This window comes from Thamnophis elegans, chromosome Z (assembly GCF_009769535.1).
Source record: "Thamnophis elegans isolate rThaEle1 chromosome Z, rThaEle1.pri, whole genome shotgun sequence".
NCBI classification, from domain to species: Eukaryota; Metazoa; Chordata; class Lepidosauria; order Squamata; family Colubridae; genus Thamnophis; species Thamnophis elegans.
Genome location: NC_045558.1, coordinates 122,713,256 through 122,729,253, shown reverse-complemented (window position 1 = coordinate 122,729,253; position 15,998 = coordinate 122,713,256). Strand labels below are relative to the sequence as shown.

Below are 15,998 nucleotides of genomic sequence, written 5' to 3'. Positions count from 1 at the left end.
CTTACTCATCCAATCTAAGCAGTTTTTATAAAACGCTTATTTATTCAATACCTAATGTAGAAATCAGTACTAAAAGAACTGGGTGCTTACTGGCCCCAGGTACGGGATTAATTTTCACTGATAACCTGTTTTGTTTTCTGCCTAAGGAATTTTCAAGACAGTTATTAAAATAGGGGATTGCTTTTAAGCTTCGTTAACTTTTTTCTATGGGATTATGCAAAAATCACTGCCTGAGGCAGTACAACATAAGAAACATTCCAAGACTTTATAAAATGTCATGTTATCCATTTCAGAACATGAAAGATATAGTCTAATAATGCCATCAATTTATATTGTACCTTTCAACTAGATGTTTTCAGATTTCCTGTATAATTCTCCAGCAGTGGCCTGTGAAATTAACCAAGTTTAATTTAGTCATTATATATTGCAGGTAGTTTTGTCATTGATTTCACTTTAATGTGTATTATATTCACAAGAAGCAGTAAAAACCAGTTTTGAACCATAGCAGAAGGAAACAGCCTTACAACCTCAGGCCAACTTAAACCAACAGTAGGTTTGATTAAAGTTGCATTTTATATTTGTAATGCAATTCCTCCCCCCAAAAAATAACAAATTGCATTTCAAGTTATATGCTTGAAAAGGGACACAGTATTTCATCCTAATGAATTCTAATTTAAGGAGGTCTGATGAATGTTGAGCCCTCTAAGTATCTTAAACTAATCCTAGACAACTGCTAGGAACTTGTAACACCAGGCCAAATAGAAGAAAAAAGATAGGACCAGCTTTTAAATACAATAATTTCCCAGGAAGGGTATGTAAAACACATAATTTCAAATCGTTTTGAGCATGAAAATTCCCATTTTGAGATCAAAACTGCTGTATTGAACATTCTGGCGATATTTTGAATTTGAAACAATAATTTACAGAGAGAGACATTTTTGAAATACTTGGGAACAGCCCATATTGTATCAGAAACAGCCATTTCAGATTCGATGTTTCAAAATAAGATGCTTCTAGTGCCTTGCATAATTCAAAGTGCTTAGGCTTCCTTTTCTGTAGTAAATTCTATTCTTAACCCAATGTCATTTGCATTCACTTTTTCTCTCTATCGGATTTTATTCTGCATATTTTACAACTGTTTTTTTTTTAAATTTCTGTTGATTGATATTTTATTCTAAGCCATTTTTTATTACTTCTCTGAATTCCAAACTAAGGAGTTCATTATTGTAAATGATTCTTTCACTTTCTTTACTGCCCACAACAGTTCTTTCAAAAAACAATAACAACCACAGGGCTGCCTTAGAAATGAACAGCTATCTACGTGCTATCTACATCTCTGTGATTTTTCTAGAGCAAGATGCCCTTGGTGCCCACTGGTGACACATCTTGTGTAACAAAACCCCAAACTGAAGCAGATGACAGGTGCAGTTAGGACAACCAGCATGTCATCTCATGAAAAAGGCAAATGAACTCGCTGTTCCTCTTTGACTGCCTGGATAATATGGTCAGCAAGAACAGGAAAGAACCAGAGAAACAGTTAATAAGAGTGGCAAGCTCTTATGAAGGTCTAGAGCAGAGGTGTCAAACTCAATTTCATTGAGGGCCACACCAGGGTTGTGTTTGACCTCAGGGGGCCAGATAGGCATACCCGGGGTGGGCATGGCCAGCTTGATGTCACTCGTACCAGGGGACACCTGTGGTGGCCCGGGTGGGGTTGGGGGGATCCTCCTGCAGCCCTCCTGTATTTTTCTGGCAGAGACACTGTGGGCTGGTGGTTCACTATTTCCAGGACAGCCCCGCGGACCAGATCTAAGCACCCCATGGGTCGGATCCAGCCCACGGGCCTTAAGTTTGACACCCTTGGTCTAGAAGTTTTGATCAAGGATAGCAATGCAAGAAGTTGTATCAGGCTCCAAAATGTAAAAAAAAAGGCATGCTGAGTTACCCCAAAGCAATCCCCTTTATTCTTCCTCACTTATGGACAGAAATCTTACCAAATTAAAGCAAACAATTAATTAGTGTCAAGAAAGATATACTCTGAGACCCTCTGGGGAAGAACTGCCTTCCTCCCAACCAAACTATCTAAATTTTGCTGTCTCTTGATCCTCTGAAACAGAGGTGGGTTCCGGCTTCTGTTACTGCCAGTCCGCTCAGGGGTGTGCTTCGGAGGGCTCGCGCTTCGGGGGCATGCACATTAGTGAAAAAAAAATGCTTCTGCGCATGCGTAGAAGTAAAAAAACCCAAGATGGTGGTGCCTATGGTGCCACTGATAGAATCAGTTTAGGGGCATGGCCAGCCAAGTTACTACCTGCTTGGCTGAACCAGTCCAAACCGGTAGGAACCCACCTCTGCTCTGAAATGCAGCCATTTCCTCCTGGGAATCCAGACTACATTCCACCCCACTCTGGCAAAGAGCAGCTAAAGGCATCATGTTTGTTACCTGATGAAGAGCTCAAACATCAACCTTGAGAGAACTTAGGCCACACAGGCAAATTTACCCCATGCCACACAGCTATTCACAAGTGAACACCAAAATACACGGGCCCCATCATAGATCACTTAAACACGATTGCTCTGTATTTTAGGGACAGGTTGTATAATCTTGTAGGACCTTAATCTCTGCCCCACCCCCACACATCTAGTATTTTCTATACTTAGCAAAGTTGTTACCCTACAAGGCTTTTAGAAGTTCTCTGGAGATAATGGGATATGAAGTCTTCTGGTTGGATTGGGCTTAAGGTCATGCTTGGAATTGCTGCCACCGATTTCCCTAATTGTATCCATTGATAGCCATGGATGTCCCAGCCCTGATGAGGAGGATCAGGCAAGTACATCTACAGGGCCTCTGTAAAGAATATTTGGGCTGAAATGCCTGGGGCTCAGCCTTGTTATGTGATTTGGGAGAGGTTTGGATTGGTGACACCTGAGGAAAAAGTTGCCTGCTCTATTAGTTCTTGGATTGTTAAGGCATCCAGGAAAGTGACCTGTAGTTGGATCTGAATGTGGGTTTTAGGGACCCAAGAACTTTCCAACCATACTCTTAGATATGGTAGCACTTCCTCACTCAAAAGTAGCATATCATCTGAAGATAACCTCAGCACAGCCAAGAGCACTTTGTTCAGCTCCATCGGATGCACCAGTCCCACTCTTTTTGGACTAGGAGACTCTTTGGACAGTCACTCATTCCCTAGTCACCTCAAGGCTTGACTACTGCAATGACTGTTCATAGGACATTGCCCTTGGCAACCACTCAGAAGCTTCAATCAGTCCAGACCGCAGCTGTGCGTTTAGTGGTGATGGTCAATATGAACATGTACCACCCTTGCTCTACACCAGTGTTTCTCAACCTTGGCAACTTGAAGATGTCCGGACTTCAACTCCCAGAATTCCCCAGCCAGCATTCGCTGGCTGGGGAATTCTGGGAGTTGAAGTCCGGACATCTTCAAGTTGCCAAGGTTGAGAAACACTGCTCTACACATTGCAGTGGTTGCCAGTCTGGGTGTGAATCAAGGTGCTGGTTATTTCCTATAAAGTCCTACATGGAATAACCTATGGGTGGGCTGCTACGGGCTCGCATGGGTTCAGGCAATCCTCTAGCTCCTCCTCTAGGCCTCCTCCGAGTTCCATCGAGTTCCATAGCTCCTCTAGGCCTCCTCCGAGTTCCATCTGCCGGTCAATGTCGACTGGCAACTACGCGGAGGAGAGCCTTCTCGGTGGCAGCTCCGACCATGTGGAACAATCTCCCCGTGGAAATTCGTACCCTCACCACCCTCCAGACCTTCCGCAAAGCCCTTAGAACTTGGCTATCCCGTCAGGCCTGGGGTTAAGACTACAACCCGCCCGAATAGTATGAATGTTGTGTTTTTAATTATGTATTGTTTTATATGTCAAAAGTTTGTCTCCCCCCCCCCCTTTTAAGTTGTGAGCTGCCCTGAGTCCCCCCAGGGAAAAGGGCGGCATATAAATAAACTTTAAACTAAACTAAACTAGCTAAGGATTTTCCCAGTTCGGCAAACCCACAAATCCCACCTCTGGCTGGCCCCACCCACCCCAGAAGTCTCCATGCAGGCCTTTTGGGATGCCAGGTCGACGCAGGAAGGCGAAAAACGGGCATCCCTGAAGTTCCAGAAAGCCAGAAGCAGGCCAATTTCTGGCCTCCAAAGCCTGGGGAGGCCATTTTTGCCCTCCTGGAGGCTCAAAGAAAGCCTCCGGAGCCCGGGGAGGGAACAAACTCCCCCCTGCCATGGTGCAGGAGGCTGACTAAGCCACGCTCACGATAGCCATGCCCACCCAGCAACCGGGCAGTCTGGATTCCGAGAAGGAAGGGGCTGCATTCCAGAGGACTGAGAGACAGCAAAGTTTAGGTAGTTTGGTTGTGAGGAAGGCAATTCTTCCCCAGAGGTTCTCAGAGTATATCTTTATGGGCAGAACTCTTACTTGACGCTAATCGTTTGCTTTAGTTTGGTAAGATTTCTGTCCATAAGAGACGAACAATAAAGGGAATTGCTGGTAACTCAGCATGTCTTTTTTGCGTTTTGGAGCCTGACACAACTTCTTGCATTGTTCTCCTTCATCAAAGCCTCTAGACCAGGGGTGTCAAACTTAAGGCCCGTGGGCTGGATCCAACCCATGGGGTGCTTAGATCTGGTCTGCGGAAATAGTGAAGGACTAGCCCGTGGTGCCTCTGCCAGCAAAAACAGAGGAGAGGGCTGCAGGAGGATCCCCCCAACCCCGCCGGGGCCACCACAGGTGTCCCCTGGCACGAGTGACATCAAGCTGGCCATGCCCACCCCAGCTATGCCTATTTGTCCCCCTGAGGTCAAACACAACCCTGGTGTGGCCCTCAATGAAATTGAGTTTGACACCTCTGCTCTAGACCTTCATAAGAGCTTGCCACTCTTATTAACTGTTTCTCTGGTTCCTTCCTGTTCTTGCTGACCGTATTATCCAGGCAAAGCGGAACAGCAAGTTCATTTGCCCTTTTCATGAGATGACATGCTGGTTGTGCTAACTGTACCTGTCATCGGCTTCAGTTAGGGGCTTTCTTACACAAGATGTTTCACCAGTGGGCACTGAGGGTATCTTGCTCAAGAAAAATCACAGAGATGTAGATAGCATGGAGACAGGGAGTTCATTTCTAAGGCAGCCCTGTGGTTGTGTTATTGTTTTTTTTGTAGAAAGAACTGTCATAAAGAAACCGAAAGAATTATTTATAACAATGAACTTCTTCCCTCTAACATATTGTTCTGATGATTTTGTGGTGAAATATGCAGAGGTACGGGCTTAAAAAAAACTGGAATCAAATTATCTGTCTATAGGGTAGCTGTAGAAGAAATACAGATTTATGGAAAAGAAAAATATGTGATTTATCGATTCTGAAGGAATCTGGGGCAGGAAGATGTTTCAAATACAGCCACTGTCCTCTATCTTCATATGTGTATCAAAACAAAGTGCATTTTGTGGTTTAAAAAAAAAGTGAAATGAAATTGAAATGGAAAAAAAAGTGAAAGCTTTTTATTTTAATGCAGCCAGAGAGAGCTATGAGTTTCTTTGGAGATATGTTCAAAGTATGTGATTCATTTTATTGGGTGTGGTATCATATGATACCTTCAACTACTATGGAGAACATGAATACTTACCATCATTGTACCCTAAGTGGCACTTCTCGATGATCTTTCTGTGGGAATTTTTATTTTATTTTTTAAATAAGACTTTAAAATTGGACACTAAGGGAACTATTGGTTAATTGAAAGTCAAGTTTGTCTTCTTCTCACAACAATTAAACGAAAGTTTAAAGATAGTAACTCGGCCTGCCATGCCCCCAACGGGTTTTCTCTGCGGCACCATGGGCGCTGCCATCTTATTTTTTGCTTCTGCGCATGTGCAGAAGCATTTTTTAAAGTACCATGCATGCACGTGGGGGGCATCCCTGAGTGAACTGGCAGTAGCAGCAGCCAGAACCTACCCTTGCCCTCAGCCAGGCCTTCAAACCGCAGACATTGGGAACTGCTGTTATAACTCACATAATGGAAGACTGTGGCCCAATATGTTCCTGATAGCTTGTAGTACATTCACAATTCCTCATTGACTATTAGCCGTAATGTGGCTTATAAGAACTATACTCAGGGGTGGATTTCAGCTGGTTTGGGATCGGTTCAGGTGAACCAGTGACTCCGATAATCAGCTGGGGAGCGAACTGGTTTGCTCCGACAATCAGGTGGGCCTGCCCACCAGCCCCTGTGCTTTATTTACCTTTATCCTCTCAGCTGATTTGCGCGGCAGAGCAGATTGCCACACCTCAGCTGTGTTGTTCCCCAAGAAGCAGTGGTGGGTTGCAGGTGGTACACCCCAGTACAGGCGTACCGGTGCCTGCCTGGAGCACCGGGTACCGTTCCGGTACGATGCTCCGGAGGGCCCACCTGCCCACCCGAGCTCCTTACCTGTATTTGAGCTTTTTGGCGCTTCCCTGTATGTGCACAAAGCGCATGGCGCCTGTGCAATGCTTCACCGAGCAGCTGGAGCGTTGTGGAGGTAAGGTTGCATGCGCGTGATGCGTGCATGCATGTGGGGGATGCCGGGCCCCATTGCACCATACCGGTTGCACCGGGATCTGGAACTGCCAAGAAGTAACACGGAAGGTAAGTTTTGTTAAAACTGCACATGCATGCAGAGTGCTCATCAGGCACAGGTGCACGTGAAGTGCGCACGCGGGGAGCATACGATCACCAAACTGGTTGTTAAACCAGCAGGATGCCATCAATGACCATAGTATAGAAGCCCTGATGGGCACCAGATTGCCTAATTCTGCTCCAGAATATGCCAATGTACAATAGTTATCTGAGTCATACAGTCATACACTCATAGGGCTAGTAGGGAAGTTTTCTATTCCAACCCCCTGGTCAAGAGAGTAAGACTTGATCAGTGTGAAGTCTACTTAGTTGAATATTGTTACAATGGCCAAATTCATATTGGAGACCCACAAGCAGACACAATAAGTAAGCTGCCCCTTAATTTACAAATCACCTATAGCTATGTCGCCTTGATATTTATATTTTCAACTTCTGAGACACTCAAAATGCTAGTGACCTCATCACCATGACCTCAAATCACAAAGTCTCATTGCAGTGAAGTTGCCAAAGGAAGGAAATAATTATTATTCAACCTCAGTGAATTACCCTTTCATAATCCATGAGTTTTATAACTTACAGAGTTAGAGTAAAGTTTATTTCCTTTGTTTGGCAACTCCTTGTTCTGGTTTTTGGGTTTTTACCAGGCTGATTAGCTCTCCGGTGTGGCCACAGATTTGAGTCAGAGGAGCAGCTGATGCTGCGTTCAGTAGAGCAAAAGAGGTTAGCATTCAGTGACCAATAAAGAGTAAGTAATTGTCTGTGGAGATTCTCAGCCATCCAGGTCATGGTTGTCCCAAAGGCGTTTTTTTGAAGATGCAACTGAACATTCTGGTATTGCTGAAGAAGCTTCTTGGATGAGAAGCGAAACATCTTCAAAGAAAGTCCAGTTGCCTCTTGAAAGAGCCCCTTTGGGACAAAATAGGTAATGTTTCCCCCCCTCAAGGATATACAGGTAGTCCTCAACTTATGACCACAGTTGAACCTGAAATTTATGTTTCTAAGCGAGACAGTTGTTAAGCGAGTTTTGCTCCATTTTTCTACCTTTCTTGCCAGAGTTGTTAAGCGAATCATTGCAGTTGTTAGGTAAGTTAAGTGAATCTGGTTTCCCCATTGATGTTGCTTGTCAGAAGGTCGCAAAAGGGGATCACGTAACCCCGGGACACTGCAACCCTCATAAATAGATGCCAGTTGCCTAGTGTCCAAATTTGGATCAAGTGACCATGGGGATGCTGCAACAGTTATAAGTGTGAACACCTGTCATAAGTCATGCTTTTTCAGTGCCGTTGAAACTTTAAACACTCACTAAACTAGTTGTTGTAAGTTGAGGAGGACTACCTGTTACCTGTACTACAGCTTTCTGGTATAGGTAGTCCTTGACTTACAACATTTCACTTAATGACTGTCCGATGTTAAAATGAAAAAAAGGACTTATGACTATTTTTTTCACACTTATGACCATTGCAGCATCTTCATGATTACATGATCGGAACTCCGACACATGGCAATTGACCCATATTTATGACGGTTGTAGTGTCTTGGGGTCACGTGATCCCCTTTTGCGACCTTCTGACAAACAAAGTCAATGGGGAAGCCAGATTCACTTAAGAACTGTGTTGTGAATTTAACAACTGCGATGATCACTCTGCTAAACAAATAATTCCCTCATCATTGTCAAACCATCCACTAAGCCTGCATTACTATTACTATTAGTCTCCTCATCGTTCCTATCACCCATCCCCTCCCACTTATGACTGCAGTGCTGTAACTTTGTTGCTTGTATCATTATGATTTATATTGATATTGATATTGTTTCCTGATTGCTTATTTGTACCCTAAGACTATCATTAAGTGTTGTACCTTAGGATTCTTGACTAGTGTATCTTGTCCTTTTATGTACAAGGAGAGCTTATGCACCAAAGACAAATTCCTTGTGTGTCCAATCAAACTTGGCCAATAAAGAATTCTGTTCTGTTCTGTTTTGTTCTGTTGTGGCTGTACACTGAATTATTCATCTGTATATAAATAATTCAGTGTCCTACCTCCATTAGTGTCATCATTTGAGGAAGAAAAACACAGATGTGCTTCTGTGCTGATTGATTCTGTGCTGCCTTCCTCTGTTGCAGGCCTTCCGTGCTTTTCAGCTTTCAATCTCATCGATTTTCAGACTTCTGTGATTTTCCTTGGGGAGAAAACTGACCAGTTCGGCTATCGTGTCATTCAGACAAAATCCAATGGCAATTCCTGGTGAGCGCACAGCTGATTATGTTAAGAACATGGATCTCGGTTTTTCTTGAAGTGATCTGCGTGTCTCAACTATACATTCTAAATAATATTTAAATATTAATTCTAAAATATTATTTAACATCCCTTCAGGTTGGTAGTGAGTGCTCCCCTCGCAGGCAATCGGACAGGTTCTCTTTTCCAATGCTCATACGATACACAGAGGTGTCAACCAATTGTACTCAAAAGTAAGTGCAAGCTGAAACGCATTTGTGACTCTCCCACATATGGATTTTCTTACATTTTATTTTACAAAAAGAGAGTTTCTTAAAGTACACTGGCATTGAAAGCTTAAACTAGTTTTACATGTTAATTGGTTACACCTCCCAACGGCCAATAAGATTCCACAGGGTGGGCCTCCTTCGGATACCGTCAGCCGGACAGTGTCGGCTGGCGGGCCCCCGGAGGAGAGCCTTCTCTGTGGCTACTCCGACCCTGTGGAATCAGCTACCCCCAGAGGTCCGGACATTACCTACTCTCATGGCCTTCAGGAAAGCCGTTAAAACCTGGCTGTTCCGGCAGGCCTCGGGCTGTTGACCTTAGTGTTAAGGTCCAGCCCCGATTAGAACGTATGTGTGTTGTGAATTTTAAACTATTTTTTTTACTTATTTTGCTTTTCTTTTTTCTTCTTTCGTTGTAAGCCGCCCGGAGTTCTCCGGGATTGGGCGGCCTATAAATTTAATAAATGAAATATAGATCACTAAGATGTAATATAGTTTGATTTTTGTTAGCATGTTACATGAACCAACTATTTTAGTTTTGGATATTTTGGTAGATTAGCAGGTCTGTGAGCCTAATTAATAGTGATTTGTCAAGAAACCATGATTAAGAAAAGTAATGAATTATTATAGTTTAGAATCCAGTCCAACTGTAATCTAAGGGTTTATATTTTATGAGATTACGGGCAATTTATGATCTCAATTGAGCCCAAAGTGTATGTTGTTATGCGAAAAAATTGTTAAGTGAATTTGTCCCATTTTATAACTTTTCTCTCCATATTTGTTAATCACTGCCATTGTTAAATTAGTAACATGGTTGTTAAATGAATCTGGGTTCCCCATTGATTTTGCTTGTCAGAAGGTCACAAAATGATTCACTTCTAAACTGTCATAAATATGAGTCAGTTGTCAAGCATCTGTATGTAAATCATGTGACCATTGGGATGCTGCAATGGTCATCCGTGTGAACAATAGCAACGCACTTAGTCTTATATACCACTTCACAGTGCTTCACAGCCCTCTCTAAGTGGTTTGCAGAGTCAGCCTCTTGCCCCCAACAATCTGGGTCCTCATTTTACACACCTTGGAAGGATGGAAGGATGAGTCAACCTTGAGCCTGGTGAGATTCGAATTGCCAAACTGCAAGCAGCCAGTGATCAGCAGAAATGGCCTTCAGTACTGCATTCTAACCACTGCACCAGCCACGGCTCAGTGTGGTCGTAACTCACTATTTTCAGTGCCATTGTAACTTTAAATGGTCACTAAGTGAACTGTTGCAAGTGGAGGACCAACTGTTTTCTTAGGGCTCCAAGTCTAATTTTCTTAGTCTCCTCTGAAGACAGGGAATTATTGAAATATAATCTTATGGTGAGAATAAATTTCAAAAACTATGAAAGCCTAAATGGTCTCATAGAAAGTAGGAGACAATGATTGTTATGATTCTTCCCTGTTTTTATTTTATATCACTTGCAGAATGCCAATTGTTGGACAGATTAGAAATATAATAGTAAAATCATTTTTAAAAGTACATTGTTAGTCATTAACATTTGATTTGAGCAATTTCTGACAGTAATGCACAGCAGTGCACAGGTGGGGATGGTCCTTGCTTCTGTTCAGTGCATCCCTTCCAAAATCTCTTAGCCAAGCAAAGTTGCAGAATGTGTTTGAACCACAAATAAGACCAACAAAATCCATCATGAGCTATTATTTATTTTTTAAAAAGCCTACCTTAGTTAGATGTGTGTGTTTTAAAGTGATAAGTCTGTGAAATAGAGGAAAACAGAATAACAGCATAACAGAGTTGGAAGGGACCTTGGAGGTCTTCTAGTCCAACCCTCTATTCTATCTTTTCAGATGCCAAGGTTGTTCCTAGAATATCTTTAGGTCTTTCATTGGCTGCTGATGAAGCGTCTGAATCCAAAATAATGGTAAGTGACACTCAAATAGAATTTTAAAAGACAATCTAAACACAATAAAAAATATTAGTATGAATCCTATAATCTGTGTCTGTTGTAGAGAATGTGAGCCCATCGCTCAGAAAGACTGAGCTGCTCTGGGTGTATAATGGAGAATTCTTGTTGACTCTGCCAAAGTTTACAAGAGCTGTTTGTGTTGACACACAGGCCTGTGGTCCCACTTGGGAACGAAGATGTGGACAACTCGATTATCTGAACGGCATCTGCTATATTCTGAATGGCTTCGATGCAAATGTGAAGGAGATCCAGCCAGCTTTCCAAGGTCAGATGAATAGAATACAATAGAATAACAGAGTTGGAAGGGACCTTGGAGGTCTTGTAGCCCAAACCCCTGCCTAGACAGAAAACCCTACAGCACTTCAAACAAATATGTTATCCAACATCTTAAAAATCTCCAGTGTTGGAACATTCACAACTTCTGGAGGCAAGTTGTTCCATTGATTAATTGTTCTAACTGTCAGGAAATTTCTCCTTAGTTCTAAACTGCTTCTCTCCTTGATTAGTTTCCACCCGTTGCTTCTTGTTCTACCCTTCGGTGCTTTGGAGGATAGCTTGACTCCCTCTTCTTTGTGGCAGCCCCTGAGATATTGGAACACTGCTATAATGTCACCCCTGGTCCTTTTCTTCACTAGACTAGCCATGCCCAGTTCCTGCAACCGTTCTTTATACACTCCCCTAATCATCTTTGTTCCTCTTATCTGCACTCTTATTAGAATCTCAACATCTTTTTTAAATTGTGCATTTGCATTTTGCACATTAGATTCGAAAGCTAGATTGTGCCAAGATCTTTGCTACTTGAGAAAGGATAAAAATGGCACCCATATCTCTTAGAAGTTAGCCAAGGCAAAATGTTCTGCAAGGAATTATTCTTCTCCTTGACAGTAAAAATGTCAATGATAGCACATTAAATAATTATTGGTGACCTCTTGCGACACCCACAATTTATTGCCAGAGGTAGGTATCTCATTCAGCCATATTAAGAAACCAGACTGGGATGTGCAGGTAATATTTGACTTACGACAAAATTGAGTCCAAAATTTCTGTTGCTAAGTGAGACAGTTGTTAAATGAGTTTTGCCCCATTTGCGACCTTTCTTACCACAGTTGTTAAGTGAATCACTGCAGTTGTTAAGTTAGTAACATGGTTGTTAAGTGACTCCAGCTTCCCCATTGACTTTGCTTGTCAAAAAAATTGCAAAAGGGGACACCGGGATAATGCAACCGTCATAAATGTGAGTCAGTTGCCAAGTATCTGAATTTTGACCATAAGGATGCTGCAACATTCATAACTGTGAAAAAGTACAGATAGTCCTCGAGTTACAACAGTTCACTTAGTGAACATTCAAATTTACAACAGCACTGAAAAAAGGGACATGACCATTTTTCACAATTCTGAGCAGCATCCCCATGGACATGTGGCTTACATTTGGATGGTTGACAACTGGTTCATATTTATGATGGTTGCAATGTCCCAGCGTCACATGATCCCCTTTTGCAAACATCTCACAAGCAAAGTCAATGGGAAAGCCAGCTTCACTTAGCAACATTGTTATTAATTTAACAACTGCAGCGATTCACTTAACAAATGGGTCAAGAAACATCGTAAAATGGGGCAAAACTCACTTAACAAATTTCTCATTTAGCAACATAAACTGTATCTCAATTGTGGTCATAAGCCAAGGACTACCTGTAATTATACAGAAGAAGGGGTTAAAAAAAAGAAATTTCCCTTGGATTCTGCTACCAAGCAGAGAGATCAATTTTCTTTAAAATGAGTGAAGAATATTTGTTTGTTTGTTTGTTTTGTTGCCTGCCTGCCTGCCTGCCTGCCTGCCTGCCTGCCTGCCTGCCTGCCTGCCTGCCTACCTACCTACCTACCTACCTACCTACCTACCTACCTACCTACCTACCTACCTACCTACCTATCTATCTATCTATCTATCTATCTATCTATCTATCTATCTATCTATCTATCTATCTATCTATCCTCTCTCTATTTCTCTCTCTCCATCGCTCTCTCTTTCTCTCCCTCCCTTCCTCTACCAATCTATCTTTAAATGTATATGCCAAATATAGGAAACCCAGGAAAAAATTTCCCACCAACATCTGGAAATTTGCTAAGGTAATGCTAAAGTGATTCAATCTCTCTTCCTTCTTGTCTACCCAGAGTGTGTCTTCGGTGTGGACGCTGTGATTTTATACGATGATTCTGGGAGCATTGTAGACAGTGACCTCCACATCATGAAGAACTTCTTCCTGAACCTGATGGACTCGGTGGCTGATGCAGATGTGCAGGTGAGAGCAAGATTTGAGAGCATGCGGGGCATGTGGGACTGATAATTTCAACCCCTTTATGGAATAACTAGAGCTTGGCTTTCTGCATGTTTTGCTTTAGAGCTGCTCTATGCTACCCAACATTGGCTAGTTACCCAATCATGGCTCTTTCTGTGCATCTCTCTCTCTGTCTCTCTGTCTCTGTTTCTCTCTCTCTCTCTGTCTCTCTCTGTCTCTCTCTCTTTCTCTGTCACTCTCTCTCTCTGTCTCTCTCTGTCTCTCTCTATTTCTCTGTCTCTCGCTGTCTCTCTCTCTCTGTCTCTCTCTTTGTGTGTCTCTGCCTGCCTGCCTGCCTGCCTGTCTGTCTGTCTGTCTCTCTCTCTGTTCTTCTATATTCCTCCCTCTATTTGGAGGATGGGGTTAGTCTGCAGAGGATGGGGCCAGCCTGTAGAGCAACTTTGATTCTTTGCTACTTATTATGGCTGTGGTTTTCCATCCTGACTTTTTACATTTGGCATCCTGGAGGTTCAACACATCTAGTGGGTTGAGAATAATTGACTATATGGATTTCCTATGTACAGGGAGTACTCGACTTGCAACAGTTCATTTAGTGACCATTTGCAGTTACGATGCCACTGAAAAAGTGACTTACGACCATTTTTCACACTTGTGACCATTGCAGCATCCCCATGGTCATGTGATTTACATTTGAACGTGTGACAACTGACTCACATTTATGACGGTTCCACTGCCCCAGGGTCACATGAGCCCCTTGCTTATGAGCAAAATCAGTGGGGAAGCCAGATTCATTTAACAACTTGATTTAAGGACTGCAGTGATTAACAAATATAACAAGAAAAGTTGTAAAATGGGGCAAAACTTGCTTAACAAAATTCTCACTTAGCAACCTAAATTTTGGCCTCAGTTGTGGTTGTAAGTTGAGGACTACCTGTAGTAATATTTTTAAGAATTGAGGCTGCAGGAAGAAAGGTGAGGGGTCATTAAGAGAACATTACCAGAGTTTCCCCAACATCTATTGCTATGGATCTGTAGCTCCCATAATAAGTGCAGGAGAACCAAACATTGTACCCTGTTTTCCCCAAAACAAGACCTCCCCGGATAGTAAGCCCAATCGGGCTTTTGAGCTCATGCGCTAAAATAAGCACTCCCCCCAAAAAAATAAACCCTCCCCGAAAATATTGCAACACAGCAGCAGCCATGAGGAGCCCATGCTCGCAGCCCCCTGCACCTCAAAAATAATAAGACCTCCCCAAAAATAAGACCAAGCGCTTATTTCGTGGGTCAAAACAAAATAAGACCCTCTCTTATTATCGGAGAAACACGGTATCAGGGAAGTTACTAAATATCAGGGAAGGTGCTAGGTCAACATTAAACAAAAAGGGAACTTATTATATTTTGAGTTTTAGATACTAAGCCAATTACTCAATAGTGGAAATTCTTCCTTGATTTGTCACTGGACTAAGGTCACTGATAAAATTTTAATGTGAAATTCACAGAAAGATAAATCAGATTTTTATTGGATTTCAAAGAATGAATATGTGATGCAAATAACAGTAGCTGTACTTCTGACAACTCTGAGAATAGATGGGGAATATGACTAAATTTTGTGATGTGTCTCCTTTTGGTGGTTAGCAAAAGCTCTTAGACTTACTGTATATTTCACTTCACAGGGCTTTATAGCCCTCTCTAAATGGTTTACAGAGTTAGCATATTGACCCCAACAACCTGGGTCCTTATTTTACTGACCTTGGAAGGATGGAAGGCTGAGCCAACCTTGAGCCTGGTGGGAATTGAAATGCCAAATTGCAGGCAGCCGGCAGGCAGCAGAAATAGCCTGCAGTACTGCATTCTGACTACTGTGTCACCGCAGCTCTTAGTTATCTACTATTCTTGTTTCTTTCCTGTCTATGTTCAAAATATTTATATATGCTGTGTATATATGCATACAGTATGTGTGTGTGTGTGTATATGTGTGCATTATACACACGTACACACAAGTATCTTTTTTCTTTTTCTATCCCCAGTTTGCTGCAGTTCAGTACTCTTCCTTATACTCGGTTGTTTTTGATTTCGCAACCTATAACAACACTAGAGAAAAGATTAAAGATATTATCCACAACTTCAAACGTTACAAGGGACAAACCTTCACTCCTTCAGCTATTGTCTATGTGGTGTGAGTACCAGAGAAGGGAAGGAGGGAGGGAGGGAGGGAGGGAAAAGCCTCCGATGTACCTTATAGACCCACTCAGTTGTGGTTCTCTTTACAGAGACAAAGTCTTCACAACAAATCATGGCATGCGCCCTCACAGCAAGAAGCTGCTCATTGTCCTGACGGATGGCATCTCCAATGACAGAAGCACGACATTTGAACAGGCGACAGAAGCTGCCAACAAAAAAGGAATAACTCGCTATGCCATCGGGGTATGCATGCAGGGAAATCGGGTGGAGCAGTGGTTCTAGATCAATGTTTCCGAATCTTGACCATTTCCAGATGCATGGACTCCAACTCCCAGAATTCTCATCACTGGCCATGCTGGTTGTGGACTGCAGATCCCAGAATTCCTCAGCCAACATGGCCATTGAAGAACTTCCTGGTACTTG

The 15,998-nt window shown here is 42.6% G+C and overlaps 1 protein-coding gene across 1 annotated transcript in view; it reads left to right on the top strand.

Annotated features, from left to right (window-relative positions):
• LOC116523069 (integrin alpha-X-like) overlaps nucleotides 1-15,998 on the top strand; it is a 57,461-nt gene that overhangs the window by 602 nt on the left and 40,861 nt on the right. The window contains exons 2-8 of the mRNA XM_032238248.1: nucleotides 8,753-8,873; nucleotides 9,003-9,097; nucleotides 10,982-11,055; nucleotides 11,251-11,365; nucleotides 13,270-13,397; nucleotides 15,422-15,570; nucleotides 15,665-15,818. Coding sequence (XP_032094139.1) covers nucleotides 8,753-8,873; nucleotides 9,003-9,097; nucleotides 10,982-11,055; nucleotides 11,251-11,365; nucleotides 13,270-13,397; nucleotides 15,422-15,570; nucleotides 15,665-15,818 — 836 coding nt within the window. The remainder of the gene's footprint in view (nucleotides 1-8,752; nucleotides 8,874-9,002; nucleotides 9,098-10,981; nucleotides 11,056-11,250; nucleotides 11,366-13,269; nucleotides 13,398-15,421; nucleotides 15,571-15,664; nucleotides 15,819-15,998) is intronic.